General features: G+C 40.2%; 1 protein-coding gene across 1 annotated transcript in view; it reads left to right on the top strand.

The window, feature by feature from the left end:
* Positions 1-21,797, top strand: part of BMPER (BMP binding endothelial regulator) — a 262,921-nt gene that overhangs the window by 235,324 nt on the left and 5,800 nt on the right. The window contains exon 14 of the mRNA XM_031952980.1: positions 16,464-16,594. Within this exon, the coding sequence (XP_031808840.1) occupies positions 16,464-16,594 (131 nt within the window). The remainder of the gene's footprint in view (positions 1-16,463; positions 16,595-21,797) is intronic.

Genomic DNA, 21,797 nt, shown 5'->3' on the forward strand with positions numbered 1-21,797 from the left:
ATAGTAATAGTAGTAATGAAGTAATAGTAGGAGTAGGAGTAGCAACAGCAGCAGCAATATTAGCAGTATCTTTTGTTCAGTCGTTTCAGTTGTGTCTGGCTTTTTCTGACTTCTTTTGGGGTTCTCTTGGCAAAGAGTGACTTACCATTTCTTTCTCCAGTTCATTTTACAGATGGAGAAACTAGGACAAACAGGGTAAAATGACTTGCCCACGGTCACACAGCTAGTCAGTGTCTGAGGCTAGATTTGAACTCAGGATGATGAGTCTTTCTGACTTCAGGTCCAGTACTCTGTCCCCTGTAACACCTAGCTGCCCTAATAATAATGAAAGTACTTTATAAGAATATATTACATGTAATAAATTATATGTTATAAATAATGCTATCTAATAATAGTCAGCATCTTAAGGTTTTCATAGAACTTCATAAATGTTAGCCCATTCGATCCTCACAATAACCCCATTAGATTGGGGCTATTATAATCTCTCTTTTACAGATGACAAAACTGAAGTACAGAGAAATTAAGTAATTTGCCTTTTATGTGAATATAATAGTTACCATTCACTGCCCAAAACACAAGCAAAGGAGAGAGGCCCCAAGTGAAGCTATGTGAAATTTCTCTTGCCCGCCATACTTACTTGAAGCCCACTGGGAGTAGGGTTTCTATAGTCCTTCACTTCCATCTCTTGAGCATCTTTTTTTTTTTTTTTTTTTCAAACAACTGAATTGAAATGAGCTGCCTTTGCAGGACTAATCAGAATCAATTGGGCTAGTATCAACAGAACATTATTCTTGAGAACTTCACATTCTTATTAAACCGATTCTCCTTTCTGAGTACCAAGCCGTGGGATACTCCCAATCTCATCTCTGCACTGTTTTCCTAATATGTGGGAGTATGAGATAAATAATGATTATAATTCCCTTTATTACAACCCATGACTCGCATAGTTGGCTCTTGCCTTTTTCAATTTTCATTCAATCCTTTTTGTCCTCTCACCCAGATCTTTAATTTTCTGGTCTCTTTTCTATTTGTATGGAATTGGGATGAAGGGGATAAAGACCATTTGTGTTTTTACCCAATGTATTTCATTCAGATTTTCTGCCCTCCTCTTTTCCATGTGCTGCAGATTTCTTCAAGTGACCCTAGAAAGGTAATGAATTTCTTTGGTGTTCACACCTGGTGGTCCCATTGATGAGTGGCTGAGGGGTGATATAGCATTATCTAGGTCAGAAAGTTCCTTCCATTTTTAATCACTTCCCCATGCTTCTTCATACAAGAAGTTGGTAAAGGGAAGAAGGATTATATTCTCCTTCACTACCGAAGACAAAGACTTGTATCTTTAAAGAATTTCTCCCATCTTTCTCTCTCTCTTTTTATGGAAATAGGCATCGTAGTAAAATAGAAAAAACACACACAACCTGGGGTCAGGAAGACATGGCAATTAAGTAATACAGAGGTTTGAGCATTAAAACTGGAATGAGAGGGGATCCGAGTTTGAATTCTACCTCAGACACAGTCTATTTGATCCAGACTGGGAAAATCATCTCATTTTTTCTCAGGCTCAACTTCCTCCTCTGTTAAAAAAAAAAATAGATAACAATATCACCTAACTCACAGAGCTGTAGTGAGGAGATAATGGATCTTTGCAAATCTTAAAGCATTATATAAATGCTAGCATTAATATCATTAATTAATTATTATATAATTAATATGCTGCTATAATTAAATTGCTACTACTACTACTACCACTATCACTATTACTACTACTACTACTACTACTACTACTACTATCACTATTACTACTATTACTGCCACTGCTACTGCTATTACTACTATTACCTTTACTATTACTACTACTACTATCACTATTACTACTATAGTTACTACTACTACTACTATTACTACTACATATATAAATAATAATTAATATTAATATATAATAAACACAATGTGTACATTATACATATGTGATGATTATTGTCTCTATAATAAGCATCTTATAAATAATCCTTAATTGTTAGCCTGTTTCCTCTCTGTAAAATAGACATAATTATAGCCAGGGAACCCACCTCCTAGGGCTGTTTAAGGCTCAAACGAGATAATGTTATGTGGTGTGCTCTGCAAACCTTTAAAGTGCTCTATAAACAGTGTCAGTGGCTATTAACCGCTTTAACAAGGTCAATCTGTTGTTGCTAGTGGCTCGTCTCTTGCTCCTAAGCGACTCTTTCCCATCCTCTGCTTATAGAAAACAGACCTCGCACTCTGTCACTTATGCAGCCGACACATTGCCCTCTCTGCTGGCACAGGGCATGGAAGCAGGCAGAGGGAGAGGCGTACGGAGTTCATTATTTGGGCTTTCATTGGGCCTTCCCAGGACATGTACTTGGAGAAGTTTCCATGTGGGTGCCGTATCTGTTAGTGCTAGGCAAAAGGCGCCATGTCCCTAATGGAAGAGGCTCCATGACATATCGTGATTGCCTCTGAATGTTTGCTTACTGGGGATCCAGAGGAGCTGGGGCTTTCTGATGAAAGACATCGGGCAGCTCCAAAGCCTGACACCATTCCGCCTCCTCCGAGGGCAGCCGCCGCTGCCAAGGGGGGGGGGGATTAACACTCGTAGCCCAGGATTTGTTCCCTCACCCTCTGCGGGGACTTGGCCGTGGGCCACGGCCTCTTGTGAAAAGGCCTGTTGCACAGCCAGACCCTTTGAATCCGTGGGAGTGATGTGGCTTGCTGCTGCACATTGCTGGGATGTGGCTTCCAGATGCTGAGCACCTCCTTTGCTCTCTGGGACTATCTCCCGCCGCCCTTTGTGATCCTCCTCCCATCATGGGCACCTTCTCCCTTGATGCTGTTCCTCAGACTGGAGGATTTCCCCACAGAATGGGTCCATGTGCTGGATTCCTCCAGTCCCTCTGGCATCAAAGGCGCTAGGGAAGGACACCTCACATTCAACTGGAAAATAGAAGAGCTGAGAATTTCCTCCTCTTGTACTTCTCATTTCTCCTTTTGTACTTTCTCCTTCCAGGCTCCTATAATGAGTTGTCCGCACTCACTAGCTTTACCTCCCAAACCCATCCCAAGCACCTTTTGAACCACAGCACCCGGTCCCCCCTCTCTCGTAGGATTGCTTCTCATAGCTTCCCAGTGATGTCAGCTTAAGTGCCAAAGCTGATGACCTCATCTCAGTCCTCGTCCTTCCTGACCCATGTAGCTTTTGATGCTCTTGGTGTCTGTGACATTGCTTTTCCCTCGTTCTCCTCCTCCCTCCCTAACTGTTCCTTCTCAGACTCCTTTGCTGGATTCATCATGCAAGTGTCTTGCTCCCTCGTGACTCTGTCCAGCATCCTTTTCACTTTCCATCTTCATTTTTCTTCCTTTGTATAACTTCATCTACTCTTATGACTTTAATGGTAATGATTATGCAGGTGATGACCAGATCAGTATATCCAGTCCTCATCTCTCCTCTGAGCCCCTTAATTCTGCTTTTTCTACACCCCTACTGGGATGTCCCAGTGATGTAATGTGTCCCCCACTTATTATCTTCCTTCCCAAGGCATTCCTGCCTCTAATTTGCCAGCTTTCCATTCTCCATTGTTAAACCACTGGGGCCTCTTCCCTCTTCCCTTCCCACATATCCATTCATCTGGCACATCATTTTCCCCTTCACACCACGTGCCATGCCAGTCAGCTACAATGGCATCCTGTTTGCTTTGCTCCCCCCTCTCCCATCAGTCCTCTGTAGAGTGAAATGTTCTTACTGATGCGATTAGAGAATTGCCAGAGGGCAATGATTCTACTGTCCCCCCAAACCTTCATTGGTTCCCAATTCTAGGATTACAACCAAATGCCCTGAGCTGGCTGGCTACAGCTCTGGCAGCCTATCTTGCCAGCCATTTCTTATTTCTGTCCTTCCCATTTGAACTCAGCTGGACTGCCCGTCACACTCAGTAGGGCATCTCCCAGCAGGAAAGCGAGATGCTTGTCGGGAGGGCCCAGGAGTACCAATGACTGCGGCTGCTTGGCCACTCCAGTGACCACTAGAGGGCGCCGGGACCTCAGCTTTACTTGGTCCGGCTCCTCCACTCTTGGAAGGAAGGTGACTCCAGCCAGAGCTGGGTTTGGTCCCAGATACAATTTCCAAATGGAAATCACAGGAGTTTCCCCACAGAAAAAAGGGTCTGCTCTTAGTGTCCCTTGTGGGGAGACCTTGAACGACCCCGAGATGTTCAGATACACCTTAGGGAAAAGCAAATGCTTTTCCCACCTCCCAAGAGCTGTTCTTTCTTTTTAAATCTTCTTTTTGGCTTTTATTTTCTTCTTCTTTCAGACAGTCCTTCCCCTCCTTTCCTGCCCACCCAGGCAGCCCTTCGTTAGAAGGACTGTCAACGAGCCTTTTTGAAGTGAGTCACCAAGCATGTATCAAGTACTTCCCCTACAGGCCCAGGGGCAGCTGGGTGGGCAAGCGCATGAGTTAGGCCAGGAAGCCCAGGGTGCAGATTTGGCTCAGACACTTCCTAGCTGTGTGACCCTAGGCAGGTCACTTAACTCTGTGGTAGTTCCTGCCTCCATAAAATGAGCTGGAGAAGGAGGTGGCGAAGCAGTATCTTTGCCAAGGAAACCCCAAATGGGTTATAAAATCCCCAATACGATATTAAAAAGGGCAAAAGCCAAGGCCTGCTCTTAAGAAGATCACAGTCTACTGGGACAGAGCACATGCAAATAAATAAAATATAGATGTTGCAAGGGGAATTAATCTCCGAGAGAGATGGAGGTGTCTGAGCAGGGCCTTCTCCCTCAGAAGGTGAGATATGAACTGAATCCTAAAGGGAGCCAGGAAAGTTGGGGGACAACTTGAGGGAGGACCTTCCAGCCTCTCCTTTAACAAAGAATGGAGGGGGGGGAATCTTTAGCCAAAGCAATTAGCATATGTCTTAGATCTGACTATATATCACACCCATGGTTCCTCACCTCTGCAAACAAAAGTTCTAGTGATGTTTCCTCACCTTTCTCAAGCAGATAATTGTTAAGAACAGATCAATCACTTTTAAGAACAGCAGTGGCTCTTACTTTAGGATGAAGAGGTCTAGTACTAGAGACCCCCAGTGGAAGGAAGAAAATTCAATGTCTTCTCTTATTGACCGAGGGTCCCAGGGCTTTCCCATAAGGACAGGGAGTACACAAGAGAAAGGTACACAAGAAAAAAATTGCCCTACTCTGGAAAATGTGAAAGGCTGATTGCAAAATGCGCTGCTTTCTGGAAGATCAGCTCACAAGTCATTCCGTGCTGGGCAGGGGGATCATCAAAGGAAAATCATTGGGTTTGTGTAGGTTTCTAACAGAAAAAATTACTATTGCTTTTACTCTTCAATCATTTCTTTCAAAATGCTATTCTCTCTATTGAACCTATATATATATATATATGTGTGTGTGTGTGTGTGTGTGTATAAACACACATTTATGGTCATATATATACACATATATTCATGTACATACATACATGTATATACATACATATGCATATGGTCTTTTAAAAACAAAATCAATGTTTAAGAACCTGGCAGCCTTGACTGGGAGGCATCTCATAACCTTAGATAATAATTCAAGAAAACCTGTGTTCAAGGCTTGTCTCTGACACATCCTGGCTGTCTGCCCTTGGATAAGACTGTGCGTTTCTCAGTGTCCCCAGATCACTCTCTAAAATGGGGTCTGTTTATTTATTTTAAAAATATTAATAACTAAATTTCAATATCACTGGTTTTCTTTGTATTTCACAAGACTTTACTCTAAACCGGTAAAAATCTGGTGAGTTTTTTTTTCCAGGGTCCTTATCCATTTCTATCAGGACCAGGCATTGAAGGGATGGAGCAAGGAGACTGGTCCTGTCTCCCTGAACTAGAACAACTCCTTAAGGACAGGGCCAATTTGACTCTAGAATCAGGACCGAGCATCTTTATAATTTACTTGGTTGTATTCATTATGTATGGAACAACAAAGTGGTATAGTAGATACTCATCTTCCTGAGTACACATTTGTCCTCAGATGCTGGCTATGTGATCTTAGGCAAGTCATTTGACTTTGTTTGCCTCAGTTTCCTCATCTGTCAAATGAGCTGGAGAAGGAAATGACAAACCATTCTAGGAAAATCCCAAATAGAGTCAGGATGAAATAAAAAATGAGTGAAAAACAACTGAATTCAGTAGAACTAAATGAACAGAAGGAGATGGACAGGAATTCATACTGGAACATTCCTTGATTTTCTTTGGTGAATTGAATTGAAAGTCTTCTTTCTTTTTAGAAAAAAAAATCAAAAAATCAGAAGGTATAAGAAGACTTTTTTTAGGGGAACCATATTGTTTCCTGTGGTTTCGTAGATTTTTTGGGAACTGATTAGAACAAAGGAATAACCCCTGGAACTTTAAACAAAGTAGATGTTCATTTTAAACATTTTTTAGGAGTTGAGCACCTATCTACACTTTGAATCTCTCGGACCATCTAAATCACACTTTGAACCTCTAGGACTATTTAAATCACCTTTCACATATACCAGGAGTTTTTAACCTGGGTTCTTTCTCCATTCTGGTAGCTGTATTTCAAAACAACTGGTTTCCTTTGTCATCCTATGTATTTTATTGTATATATTGACAAAGTCACAACCTCTGTCAGCCTTGGTTTTTTCACCTGTAAAAGGAGAATAATAATAGCTCCTACATGACAGGGTTGCTATGAGGATCAAATTAGATAATTAATACAATGCAGTTTTTAAAAAAGACATCATTGATGCAGAGCCAAAAAAAATGCCTGCACAAACCTTCTGTGTTAGGAAAACAAAGACCGAGGGAAGCCAGCTGAAATTCTCTATGAATCTGAGAAAGTCCCTGGTTCGCCTCGTTTCCCATGTATTATTCATCTGTCCTTATAAAGAAAAATATGAATATTGGATCTAAAACCAAATGGTCTTTTGCTCCAGAACAGAATTCCAAAATATTCCAAGCCTCCTCGAGCTGTGTTGTCAATTAAAATTCATGCAGTTCTGATTACATAACAGCCTTTGCTTTCTTCCAAAGGAAGGCCCAGGAACATGGCCCCAGGGGATCAGACCAACTCTTAGGGGCCTCCTCATTCCCTGGGCATCATTCACCCACATGTGCCATCTTCCCTCACTCACTCCCTATTTGCACTGATGCTTCAGGCTGATTCTCTCAAACACGGATTTCATCAATCTTAAAGAACATTGGAAAGCACCTTTGAGACCCTCTAGTTTGCCCCTAATTTTTACATAGGAGGGAAACAAAGCCAGAGGGATTGGGAAGCTTGTCCAAGGGAACACGGCTAAATAATGGCCAATGGATCAAGGGACTAGAACCCAGCTGAGCTGGGCTGGCTTGTCAGCCCAGAACCCTGCACTGCTCTGACACTATTCCTGTAACTTCTTGCTATAATAAGAATAATGAGGCTTTCTGGCCCGGGAATGTTGTCAGTATTGACATGTCCGTTTTTCTTAGCCATTTGAAAGCCTTGGTTGAGCTCTGTTAAAAATTATTGTTGTTGGGACTGGCAGGAGGTGATGATTATTGAATTTTTCTCGAAGGCTTGGCAACTGCATGATGGGATTGAAGGGGTGTGGGTGGGACCACATGCATCAATCACCCCATTCCTACTGGATATTTGTCCTTTTTGACCGTGGAATATGAACCCACCTTTTAGGTCCTCCATCTGAGGAAGTGTCTGCCCAGAGCACGGCAGCCATGAGGAAGAAGGCCTTAAGTCTGTGTCCCATGGAGACTGGTCAGAGGAAGTGGGGCTGCCTGGCTCGGAGGAAAGACTTAGGGCTGGGGGCAGGGGGAAACGACAGATTTTTGGAGGGTTTGGCCCGATGTAGAATTTGGAACTGATTTGTAGAGATGAATTAGGATCAGTGCAGGGCGATCCCAATCATCCTAACAGAGACAGCTGCTGCAAACGGTCCCCTCACCATTCCTTATTTAGTGTGCATTCTAGCTTACTTTTCCCCATCACGCACCTCTCCCATGCCCATGGGCAAGAACTAATTTTTAGTTCTTCAGTTTTGTGATTCACAGCTACACAAGCCAAGCAGGAGAATATTGGTCTTAGAAATGTGGGCCTTTGTTTCAGGGCAACAAAGAGAAAGTTCATGTGTCACAGGAGACAGGGCATTGGACTTGTCATTATAAAGCCCTGAATTCAAATACTGCCTTAGACACTCGTTAATTGTGCAACTCGTCTCTCTTATTTTCTTTATCTGTAAGATGGAAATATTAATGACAGACAGTACCTTTAGAGTATATTATCTACAAGATCATATATAGAAAGCAATTTAAACCTTCTTTATATATTATATATATGTATATAATACACTTAAACACTTAATGAATCTGTGATCTCTCAAAGGTATATATATATATATATATATACACACATGTATACATACACACATGTATATATGTACACACATATATACACATATATGTATGCTTATATGGATATACATATATGTACTGTAGATCTATTTGAATGTTTATAAATATATAAATATATATATGTTTACCTATTATTATTTTCCTAAAGCAGGATGTCTCAGTGACACAGTCTTGCATTAGCTCCTGCTTCCAGTTACTTCTGCGCCATTCTATTTGGGTTGGAACAAAGACCCTTTAAAAGAACTTAGGTTTATGGGTCCTGTTTAGAGGTCTGGGGCTTACCCAACTTGGCTGGTTTCATTTCTGTCCACTCAACAGAATCCATGCTGGTTGGATTGCTTCATCCTCCACACCTATAGGCTTCGAGCCACTAAACAGCTGGATTCTCATTCTTGTTCTCTCTTTCCAGCACGGGTGGAGAACCGCGGCCTCGGCAAAGTATTATGGGATCTTAGAGCTCAGTTAGAGGGCCTTCAGAAATCATTTGGGCCAGAGATTCTTTCCCTTTTTTTTCTGGTGGGGACCCCTTTAGCTGTCTGATGTCTGTGGGTAGACCCCTTCTCAGATTAAGTTTTTAACTGCATAAATTAAAACAGGCTGAAGAAAGCCAGTGATTTTAGAATGCAAATTTCAAAGTACTGAACCAGAAGGAGTACAAGTTCCTGGATGCCAGGTTAAGGACCTCTGCTTCTCCTTTGTCAGCTTTCCCCACCCCCTTCCCCTTCTTGCTGCTGCAGCAGTCTGTTCCGGCCCAGTGTTCTCTCTAAGGCAGCCTGGCTTCCAGATTACAAAGTCCCATTGTAACAGGACTCTTTCCCAGCGGGGCTGGGGGTTGCTGAAGAACCTACGTCGAGGTGTCTGGCCTCCATATGTCGGGCTGCCCCTCTTCTTGCCCGGGTTTTCTCTGGGGGAGGATGGATTTTAGGCTTGGTGTTCACACCTAAGCTTTTGGGGCATTTTGTCAATCATCCATACATGGCTTTCTGTACCTGGGTGAGAAACCCAGACACACTTGGTTTTCTTTGCTTCCCTAAAGGGGCATCTGCATTGGCAACGAGGGCAGGAAACTCTAAGATGTGCCGTTGTTAGGGAGCAGAGAAATGTTGAGTGTTTTGATTATAGCTCTAATGTTGGAAACATGTTTTCTTTAGTAAGGGAGAGAATTACAAGTCCATCTAACTGTATGGAATATAGACATGTAAACTGCAATATAGGAATATCACATTACTTGACAGCCTTCATTTCAGAATACTGCCATTTATACATTAGGACTTAGCCCTATTCTTAAAGCATGGAACTGACTATGTTGCTCCCCAGTTCCAGAAGCATTAATGGCTCCCTGCTGCTGACACTGAAAGTCTTCTGTTGCCAGGTTTGGACCTTTCTTTCCACACCAATCTCCGCTGATTATTCCCGCTGCATTGACCTACTTCCCAACATTCAACATTCCATCTTTCCCACCTGGACTGCCCCCTCCACCACCTGGAATGCTCTCCTTTCTTGTTTCTGCCTCTTGGGATGCTTTTCTCCCCTCAAAGATCAGCTCAGTGAGTGAAGCAAGCAGGAACTAGGGAGCACTGTGCACACTAACAGTAACGGTGTGTCATGGCAACTTTGATGGACCTATGTTTGTCCTTTGTTGGACCCTTTTGGGAGGTGAAACCATGATGGGCTAGTGAGTTGGATTTAAATAAGGGAGAGCTGTGCAAAACCACCTGCCTCCCTCTCCCCCCCATGAGCCTTCTGGGTCCAGTGGCCAGATGTAGATTAAGAAATTTGGAGATGGCCCTGGATGAAATGAGAAACCTAAGCCTTTTTGAGCTAATGTGTTCAACATTTTGACTCTCCTCAGCATGTTGTGTTCCTATGACAATGAGAGAGTCCATCTTTATATCAAGTTTAAACCTTTGCCTCTATTAGCTAGCTAGAGCTTTATTAAGTACTTGTGCCTTGTTCCAGGCAAGAAAACAAGGCAATTCCTGTCCTCAAAGAACTTACTCTCTATTGGTGGGAGAGTTTATATGTTATGGAAGTAAGGTTTGATGAGGTTCTCGGCAACATGAAATAAAAAGCTCACCCGTTAGAGCCCAGGGTGGTCGTTGAGTAGAATTCAAATTTTATGTGGGAATGATGGGCAGAATCAAAGTGGCCCTGATTAAAAACATATGGCCAGACCTTGAGAGTCCTTCAGACGTTTGAGGAGAATTATCATGACTCTTCTAAGCATACTCCCAACTTGCATTAGCATTAGACTTTCTCTTTTATGGAGAAGTGTCTGTGGTATGAGAAGAAGCAAATGAACAGTCGAGTTGAAGAGCTAAAATAACATAAACATTACAGAGTGCAAATATTGGGACCTTTGGTGGATGACATGACAAAATATTCCTTGTGTAGTCTTGTGCAGTCCATAAATAGCATCATTTTCTTCCTGAAGCAAGCCATGGGGAGAAGGCAGCCAATTTACCCATGAGGCAACGGGGCCATGAGCTGCAGGTGTACAAGCCCACCTGGCTTATTCTTAATTCAGATCTCTGTTTATTATGTGTTTTGAATGCCATTCCCATCACTCCCTCCTACTCGGATACCATTCAGTTTGCCAGTTTCCCTTTTCAAATGCAGCATGTAGAATTGAGCACAATACCTCAATTGCATCTGATCAGTTGTAGAGTCGAAACTACTATATCTTTTATTTTGAATGCTGCTCTTCTGTTAACATCCATTCCACAACCGGAGCAGGGATGTTGAACTCCGGAGGATGGTTTAAGTCTGTTCTCTCTCCAAATATCAAGGACTGCAAACTGAGGAGCCTGAAAGTATGGGTGCATTTGTCAATAAATGCTTTTGTCATACAATTCAATTAGATTCAATAAGAATTAATTAAGCACTCATTTTATTCCAGGTCCTGAGGATTAAAGGACAGAAGTCAAAAAATCCCTGCCTTCCCAGGGTTTCCACAAATAGAACAAGTTCTTTACTTTCTGTTATCCCATTCATTTCTTAGATGGTGTGATCCATGTAACATATTATCGCAAGGATACAGCCACACACTAATTTTGCACAAACATATCTGCGTCCTTTTGAATGTGTCCATATTTAATTTTCCTAATCTGAATTGGCAGTTTATGTATAATATGGTTGGTATTTAATCCAAATTCATTTGTGATGAGTTACCTGGAGGATAAAGATAAGATTATTCTTTACAGCCTAATTTTGAAGTGAAAGCCATAACTAGGGTAAGGCCATTGTATATTTATCTTAGGGTAGCAAATTTAGAAAGTACCAACAGTCCTGACCAGGAGAATCTTATCTTCTTTTCCTCAATACTTTCTTTTCTTGACCCTGAGCTCCAGTGGCGGCCAAAAACTGGTGTACATTTACTCCCCTCCATCTTAAGCCATACTATGTTTGGAAAGTTTTGAGGCAGCAGATAGTACCATTATACATTTCCTTGGCTACTAGCTCTTTTTTATTTTTATTTTTAATAGTATTTTATTTTTCCTCAATAACAATAATTTTAGCATTCATTTTTTTAAGATTTTGAGTTACAATTTTTTCTCCTTCCTTCCTGCCTCTCCTCTCTTCTTAAAATGGTGACAATTTGACATAGGATAACATATAAACATAGACATAGGCTATCATATAAAACATATTTCCATATTAGTCACTAGAAACAGATCAAAAGGGAACAAATAGCAACAAAAAAGAATAAAGTGACTGAAAACAGTGAGTCCATGAGTTCTTTATCTGGATGTGGATAGCATTTTCCTTTGTGAATTCTTTGTGTTTCTCTTGGATCATTGTATTACTGAGAGAAGCTGAGTCATTCATAGATGATCATCACACAATTTTGCTGATGTTTTCCTGGTTCTGTTCATTTTACTTTGTACTTTTTACTACTGTACATAGTACTTTGTATTAGTAATCTTTCTAGGATTTTTTTGACATCTGCCTGTTCATCATTTCTTATAGCACAATACTTTTCCATTACATCCACATGCTACAACCATTCAACTATTCCCCTATTGATATGTCTCCCCTCCAATATTTTGCCACTATTAAAAGGACTGATATACATATTTTTGCACATTAAGGTCATTTTGCCTTTTTCATGATCTTTTTGAGATACAGACCTGTTTGTGTGGTATTGCTGGATCAAAGAATATGCACAGTTTGGTTGTCCGTGGGGCATAGTTCCAAATAGCCCTCCAGAATAGTTGGACCAGTTCATAACTCTATCAACAATTCATTAGTGTCTCAATTTTTCCACATCTTCTCCAACATTTACAATTTTCTGTTGTTTTTTTTTTTGGTCACATAGTCAATCTGATAGATGTGAGATACTTACCTCAGTATTGTTTAAATTTGCATTTCTCTAACCAAAACAGATAAAGCACTTATTCATATACCTATAGCTTTGATTTCTTCATCTGAAGAGTGCTTGTTTATATGCTTTGACAATTTATTCTTATAAATATGATTTAAGTTCTCTCCATATTTGAGAAATGAGCTCTTATCAGAGACATTTGCTGTAAAGATTGTTTTCTAACTTTCTGCTTTCCTTTTAATATTTGTGGCATGATTTTGTTCACACAAAACCTTTTAAATTTATTATATGAAATTACTGATTTTATATTTTGTAGTGCTTTACCTATTGTTTGGTCATAAATCTTCCCTTCTTCAAAGATATGAAAGGTATACCATTTCTTGTTCTTCTAATTTGCTTATGGTATCTCCTTTATGTCTAAATCATATACACATTTTGAGCTCATCTTGGTATATGGTGTGAGATGTTGGTCTATACCCAGTTTGTACTCTATTGTTTTTCAGTTTTCCAAACAGCTTTGTTGAATTCTTACCCTTAAAACCTGAAATCTTTGGGTTCATCAAAACTAGGTTACTATGATCATTTGCTCCTGGGTTTTTTGTACCCATTCTATTCCACTGATGCACCTCTCTATTTCTTAGCCAGTGCCAGATAGTTTTGAAGAATACTACTTTTTGATATAGTTTAAAATCTGGTATTGCTAGGCTACCTTCTTTTGTATTTTTTCCCATTAATTTCCTTGATATTCCTTAATTTTTGTTCTTTGAAGTAAATTTTGTTATTTTTTTAGCTCTATCAAATAAATTTTTGGTAGTTTGATTGGTAAGGCACTGAATAAGTAAGTTACTTTAGGCAGAACTGTCATTTTTATTATATTTTCTTGACCTACCCATGAGCAACTGATATTTTTCCAATTGTTTAGATCTGACTTTATTTGTGTGAAAAGTGTTTGGTAATTGTGTCAATATAGTTCTCTGGGTTGATAGACTCTCAGGTAGTTTATATTGTTTACATATATTTTAAATGGAATTTTCCTTTTCATCTCTTGCTGCTGGGTTTTGATGGTCATATAAAGGAATGATGATTTATTCGGGTTTATCTTATATCCTGAAACTTTGTAATTGTTAATTATTTAAAGTAGTTTTTTGATTGATTCTCTGAGGTTTTCTTAGTATACCATGATATCATCTGCAAAGAGTGATAGTTTTGTTTCCTCATTGTCTATTTTAAGTCTTTGATTTCCTTTTCTTTTCTTATTGTTATAATCAACATTTCTAGTACTATATTGACTAATTATGAAAATAATGGGCATCCTTGCTTCACCCCTAATCTTGTTGGGAAAGCTTCCAACTTATCCCCATTATAGATAATGTTTGCTGATGATTTTAAATAGATACTGCTTATCATTTTAAGGAAATTTCTTTTATTCCTATGCTGTCTCATGTTTTTAATAGGAATAGGAATTTTGTCAAAAGCTTTTTCTGCATTTATTTAGATAGTCATATAATTTCAATTGGTTTTATTATTGATATGACAATTTTGTGTTGATGATTTTACTAATGTTGAGCCAGCCATGTATTCCTAGTATAAATCCCACTTAGTCATAGAATATAATCTTTGTGATACATTGCTGTAATCATCTTGCTAGTATTTCATTCAAATTTTTTCCATCAATATTCATTACTGAAATTGATCTATAATTTTCTTTCTCTTTTTTAGCTCTTCCTGGTTTGCACATAAAATGTGTGTGATAAGATTTGCCTATTTTCCCCAAGTCGTTAATATGGGTATTGGGAATACTAGTTCTTTAAATGTTTGATGGAATTCACTTGTGAACCTATCTGGCCCTGGGGATTTTTTCTTAAGGAGTTCATTAATAACTTGTTTGAATGATTTTGTTAAGGTGGACTTATTCAGGCAATTTTTTCCCTGATCTATTAATCTAAGTAATTTAATGTTTTCATAAATATTCATTAACTTTACTCATATTGTTAGATTTATTGACATATAATTGGGCAAAATATTTCCTAATGAATGTTTTAATTTCATCTTCATTGTTGGTGATTTCACTCTTTTCAGACTTCTGCCAGAGGCTGCAGGTTCTGACTGTTTAGCTGGTGCTGCACTGTTATTGTCCTCAGGCCCATGGGAGACATTTTTTTTCTGGTGCTGCATTGGGGGGGGGGGGGCTAGTGATCCTGAAGACTATGGGGTCTGGCAGCTAATGTGGTTCTGAGCTGGGGTCCTAGTGATGGTGTCTGGTATGTGCTGAGGCCAGTAGAATGTTTCTGCATCCCCCAGGCTGCACTGAAGCATTTGATGGAATGGCCACTAAGGCCACTCTTTGCCCAGGGCTGTGCTGAAGATTTCCTGATGGGGCTGATGGTTGCCTGTTTGCTTAGGCACCCATAGGATTAGCACCTACCTGTTTGCTGGGGCTATGCTGAAGCTTATGATGGTTCTCAGAGGTGGTATCTGTTCATTCTCCTGGCTATACTGATAGATATGGCTGGGAGGGTCCTGGGGTTGATGTTTGTCTGCTCCACTGCATGGGGGCTCAGGATCTACTGCTGGTTTGCTAAAGTAGGGGTTGCTGCTGACTTGCTGGGATGCTTTCTATCCTTTACCTGAATGAGACAGTGTTTTCCTTAAAGTCTTTCAGGTTTTTTTTTTGAGATAAAAGATTGTTTCATCCATATTTTATAAAATTCTACTGTTCCAGGCATTATTTTAAGGATCTATTTTATAGTTCTTTGGTAGTGAATATTGGAGAACTTTGGACAACTTACTGCTTATTCTACCATTTTGGTTCCCAGCCAGTTCTTTTTTTTCCAAAGGCCATCCCTACCTTCCACTAATAGAGGCTATCCTTGACCCATGTTATAATTTCTCTTTCCTATAATTACACTTGTCCCAGGAACACAACTGCTGTTTATGGCTCTCCCTAAAACTCAAGGACTATTTTGCCATGTTGTTCACAAAAGGATCCAGCCTTTGTAGAACAGCCAAACTTTTTATGAATGATTTAGCTCTCCAATTTGCCTCAGTCCAGTGGGTGTGTTCAGATCACAGACCTCAAGGATGGTAGACCAAGAGAAATGATTATGGTGTTGTGGAGAGTGAGGATCTGTTGTCAGAGGACTTGATTGAATGCTAAATCTTCCATTGATTAGCTGTTTACCTTAGGCAAGTAAGGTCATCCATTTTAATGTCTCTGTTTCAGTTTCCCTATCAGTAAAATGTAAATAATGATATAGTGGGAGTGGGAGTAGTAGTAGTAGAAGCAGCAGCAGCAACAGCAGTAGTAGTGATATGTAGAATCTTTCTCAAGGAGAGTCTTCATAAATATTGTTATCTATTAGTCATTTAACAAGCATTTACTAAGTGCATATTATAGGCCAGAGACTATGTGGGCTAAGTGCTAATGGCACAAACACTTTTACCCAAATACAGCAATTTCTGTCCTTAAGCATTTTACGTTCTATGGGAGAAGTCTGTATTTGGATATAAAATTATTAACAATGAGGGGAAGCAGAAAAAGGTTTTACATACAACTCCTTGAGTTGAGTCTAGAAAGAAGCAAGAGATTCTAAAAGGCAGAAGAGAGGAGAGTGCATTTCGGGCATGGACGGGACTGTGTGCCATGTGATGGTTTGAGGGAATTCTGATGTTTATCTTTGCCCACTGTCTCCCTACAGGTCCTGTGTGACAGACATGTGTGAGTGTCCGGTCCATAAGAACTGCTATTGTGAATCCTTCCTGGCTTATGCCCGAGCGTGCCAAAGAGAAGGGGCCAAAGTCCACTGGAGGCCAGAGCAGCATTGTGCAGGTAAGGGAGCCCATGTGGCTTCACTGCAGGAGGAGCCCTCCAAATTGTTAACCTGTCAGAAGAAAGGGAAAAGTGGCTGAGATCAGTAAGTCAAACATGGGCCCACTTAAAATCTGCAATTTGAGAAGACAGGAAGCAGTCATTGGGAAAGGCATTGACCACTTAGGAAGAGGTGTTTGGTGATAATTAAATCTTAACAGAGTTCCAGGGTTATCATTGTTAAAAACTTCTTGATCCTATAGAAAGAAGGCCAGGGGTTTGGAGGCCAACAATCTGGTTTTGATCACTGATTCTACCATGTAGGACAGGCATGACATTGGACAAGCCACTGAAGCTCAATAGTAATGAATTTCCTTATGGGTAAAGGAGGACGTTGGACTGTGCCATGTGGTTGCCTCCAATATTTCTATTAGCAGTACTTGTGGAACACCTGTTATGATAATTAGCTCATTTTAAAGCTTTGTTTGTTGGTTAGTCATTGTCAGCCACGACTAACTCTTTGTCATCCCATTGGGGTTTTGTTGGCCATTTCCTTCTCCAGCTTATTTTACAGATGTGAAATTGGGGGAAAGTATTAATTGACTTGCCCAGAGTTGGACAGCTAGTAAGGGTAAGAGGTTGAAATCCAGCCTCAACTCAGGTCTTTCTGACTCTAGGGAGGATACCCTATCCACTACACCAGCCTTCATTTTAAGCCTAGGGACCAAATATAATGGCCCACTTGATTCCTTTATCTTTGGCTTTAGGGAGTTTATTGTAGATGAAAAATTCTGTGTTCATTCACTGTTGCTCTGTGCCCCCAGTTATGGAAATACTTAGCACCTAGTCAAAAATTGAATTTGCTATGTAAGCTTACATATAAAGTGATTTCTAACTAATTCCTGGCCTTTTTGTATTTGAAGCAAAATTTAGTTTGTTGGAATTGTTTGATTATATATTAGGTTATGTGAATAAGTGGGCATTGGGAAGGGAAGTTGAGGATAAAACTGACCTTTTCTTGGGTTGCCTTAGCTTAGGTCTTCTACTCTAAGCTCCTCCTTGATATGAAAGGTAATAGATATATTAGCTAAGATAGAATGCCCAAGATGCTACTACTTTCAGACCATGGACAGCTCTCTCATTTGTCTTAAGAAGCTCAGCTCTGGGAGTACGCTACTCTATTGGCTGCTGGTCAGAACTCTGAGGGGCCACAAAGAGGGCACAAAGGAGCTCCAGCTCATTCAGTCTCTGCACCACTTCCCTCCTTCTGTTGCTCTACAATTGCTGGGATCAAGAATTTAATCCCTTAGTAACTTCCAGACCCTTTGCTCCAGTGATTTTTTCCCATTATTAACCAAGCCCAGTTTCCCTTTGCCAAGCTTAGAGCCTATCTTAAAGTTTATCAGGCTGTAACGTTCATTCTACATTACTTAACCAAGGGGAAGCAGGGACAGGCTGCATTACAGCAGGATTGGTATGGTCTGATGAGTTAGAGCTCTGTAGAATTACTCTTGGGGCCCATGGGACTGCTCATAGACTAAGTTCAGAAAGAAATCACCACCCATGGCTTTCTGACATCCTCCTGCCTTTTCCTTCCCTACTTTCAACTTAATTCAATTAAAGAAGCATTAAGGGTCTACTACAAGTACTGCCCTAGGCACTGGAGAGTCAAAGACAAAAGTCAAAGAGCTCTTGTCTCTGGGAAGTTTACATTCTATGGTATTGACATCTATTCAATCAATTCTGGTCACCTACAATGTGCTGGGCACAGGAGTTGCAAAGATCAAAACAAAAAAGGTTCCTCTATTCAAAGGGCTTATGTTTACTGAGAGGATTTAACATCAATCAATCACTAAGCATTTATTAATCGTCCATTATGTGTTAGGTTCTATGCCAGGTACCTGAAAAAAGTCCCCAGTTCACAAAAATATCTCCTAGCCTCAAGGACTTTATACATTTATGCTACTTCCATATGAGCACATTGTTTGGTTCAGTTCTCATTTTTTGAAAATGTTTTTCATTCATTCAATAGCCATTGTCTAAGGGGCAAAGCTCTGTGCTAATTATGGGGGAAATTTAAAGTAAGAGGTCATTTCTGCTTTATGTAATTTATTTTTTTAATTATTTGTGATCTATCTCAACTTCCAGTGAAGGTTTAGCAAAGAGGGTGAGAGTGGAGGAGCTAAATTGTCATTGGAAGTTGGATGAGGAAACAAGCTCAGGGAAGGGAAATTATTTGCCCAGGGTCACAGGGCTCAGAGATAGCTACTGCCACCTGATTTCATATCTCTCGCTCTTTTCATTGAGCCAAACTTCCTCTGATCAATGGGAAACTAAGAATTGGCATGAAAACATTGGGTTGGACCATAGCTTCTCTTCTTGTCCCCCATGTCATCTTTCAATAAGGCACAACTTTGAAGGAGCCACAGAAAGAAAGGCAGGTATGAAATCATCCCTTTCCTTTCTTTCCATTGATCAGAGTTTGGCTCAATGAAAAGAGCAGGAGATATGAAATCAGGTGACAATAGCTATCTCTGAGCAGTGTGACCCTGGGCAAATAATTTCCCTTCCCTGAGCTTGTTTCCTCATCTATAAAATGTGTGACAATCATCCTTATAATCTTGGCTTCACAAACCTCTTGGCTGGGATGTGATTTGTAAACTATGAAGTCATATATAAATGCTAACTATTGATGTCCAAAGGCTCTTCAATACACATTGGAATCTCTTTGCCCAATGTTCAAAGAGTGAAAAAGAAAAGGGTCTGGAAAATTAACTGCCTGTTAGTGAAGGGAGGACAAATGACAAAACCAGAGGAAGCCAGGGAGAAGCAGGCTAAGGACGAATAATAACTGGTGTCTCTATAGCACCTTAATCCTTACCAATTAATCCTGTCACTAGTAATTGAAAGCAGCATGGGCTAGAAGAATAGGAAAGGAGACTGAAGGGCCAGGGTTCATACTCTGCTTCTGAAATCTCCTTGCTGTAGAAAAGATGGTTTCTAAAGTGTCAATTAATCCAACTCCCTCAATTTATAGATGGAGTAACTGAGGCCCAAAGAGGTTAAGGGACTTACCTGGGGTCAGCAGGTAAAAACAATAGAGGAAGTATTTGAACCTCAGGCCTGTGATTCAAAGGCAACTTGGTGGCCAGCACTGGGCTTGGAATCAGAAAGACTCATCATTCTGAGTTCAAATCTAACTTCAGGTACTTATAGCTGTATAACCCTGGGCAAGTCACTTTACCCTGTTTGCCTCAGTAGGCTCATATATCAAATGAGCTGGAGAAGGGAATGACAAACCGCTAAAATAACTTTGCCAAGAAAACCCCAAATGGGGTCATGAAGAGTCAGATAAGACTGAAATGACTGAATGGTAACAATGTGTGATCAAGAGCCAATGTAACATACCTTCCAATAACCCCAATAAGGTAGAAAAGTAGTACCTCCAAGAAGGAGATTTACTGACTCATGGAATTATAGAATTTGAGGGCTGGAAGAGACTGCAGTTGCCTCCTAACCCAATCAACACACCAAAGAAATCCTCTGAATTATATACTCAATAGGTTCTTCCTTGTTGGACCTCTTTCCTGGAGATGTCCAAGGAGGCCATTGTCTTCCAAGGCAGCCTATTCCACTTTGGAAGAGCCATCACAATTAGGGAGTTTTCCTGACATTGAGCCTAAATTTACCATGTTACAGCTTACATCCATGTTCCTTTGGGACCAAAGAGAACAAGTCTAAACCATTCTTTATATAACCTTCTTGACTCTTCTCATGTCCGCTTTGAGTCTTCTCTTCTCCATATTAACCCCCCCTCCACTTCCTTCAGCCAATGTACACAGGTTACAGATTCCAGACTCTTCTCATCATCCTGGTTGCTCCTCTTGGACCATCAGCAACTTATCAACCTCCTTAAGTCACTTATCCCTGAACACAATGGTCTAGAGAATGTCTACTGAGAACACTGTACAGAGGGATTCATCCTCCTGCTTCCGAAAGCTATCCCATCATTCACTTCACTTCTTTGGCTGTTTCACCAGGCTGTTCCTTATCAAGCTTGCAGTCCATTAAACCCTTACATCTTTTTTCTAAAAACCACTCTCTAACTCTGTCTCTTCCATCTTGTTCTTACAATGTCAACTTAACCTTATTGAATGTATTTTATTAGATTCAGCTCAATAATACTATAACTTTTTGCACCTTACTTTTGACTAGCCCTTCCAGCTTTGTTCCATCTATAATAAATCCAAGTCAATGATTAAAAATATTTTAGAGCTAGAGCCAAGCGTAGATCTCTGTACTCCACTGGAGACTTACTGTACATACAATTTAGTCATTTAAAACTTCTCTTTTGTGTGTGACCAACCTGATAGTTTGAAATCCAGCTAACTGCGGTAACTTCTACTCCATATATTTTCATCTCCACCATGGGAAAGGTACAAGACACATTAACAAAAGCTTTTCTAGAATCTCTCCAGCTATTAAAAATCTTTCTACTTCTGAATCAACTTTGAGTATATTTTATGTTCTTTTAGTTGAGCAAATAATTTTTTGAATAGAACATGAGTTCTTTGAAGGCAGATATTGTTTATTTCTTTTTTTATAACCTCAGACTTTAGCAGAGAGCCTGTCAAACAGTAGTTGCTTAATAAATGCTCAGCATATTGAATGAAGCCAGGTCACATAAGTTATCCCCATTTTACAGAAGAGGAAACTGAAATTGAAATGGATTAAGTAACCCTGGTAAGTGAGCATTACTGGAGTTAGACTGGAACCCATGACTCCATAACTCCAAGCCTACTGCTCCAACCACTATGCTTTAATGTCCTTCCTAAAAGAATATGAATTGTTTTCATATATGGAACCAAAAATCGGATAGCTAAATACCCTTTTAATAAAGGGTAGAAATTAGCTTGTGGAGATAACAGCAGAATACCATGACATCAGGGAATGGACTCTGCGAATGACTTTTGAGTCATCTCCTCGACATGTACTACTTTATTTTAGATAAAAAGACCTGAGATTCATAAACTCTTCCCTCTCTTTCTCTGTCTGTCTCTGCAGCATTTCCTCTCTCCCCTCTTCTTATCAATGAGGTAATTTTGAATATTTTTAAGGCTCACAAATGGATGACTGATCATCACTGCAAAGAGACCCGTGAATGTTGTGAAAGTGAAAGAAGTCAATCACCTCGTTTCACAGACAGCTGTAACAGCATCAGTCT

This window comes from Sarcophilus harrisii, chromosome 1, assembly GCF_902635505.1.
Source record: "Sarcophilus harrisii chromosome 1, mSarHar1.11, whole genome shotgun sequence".
Classification (NCBI taxonomy): domain Eukaryota; kingdom Metazoa; phylum Chordata; class Mammalia; order Dasyuromorphia; family Dasyuridae; genus Sarcophilus; species Sarcophilus harrisii.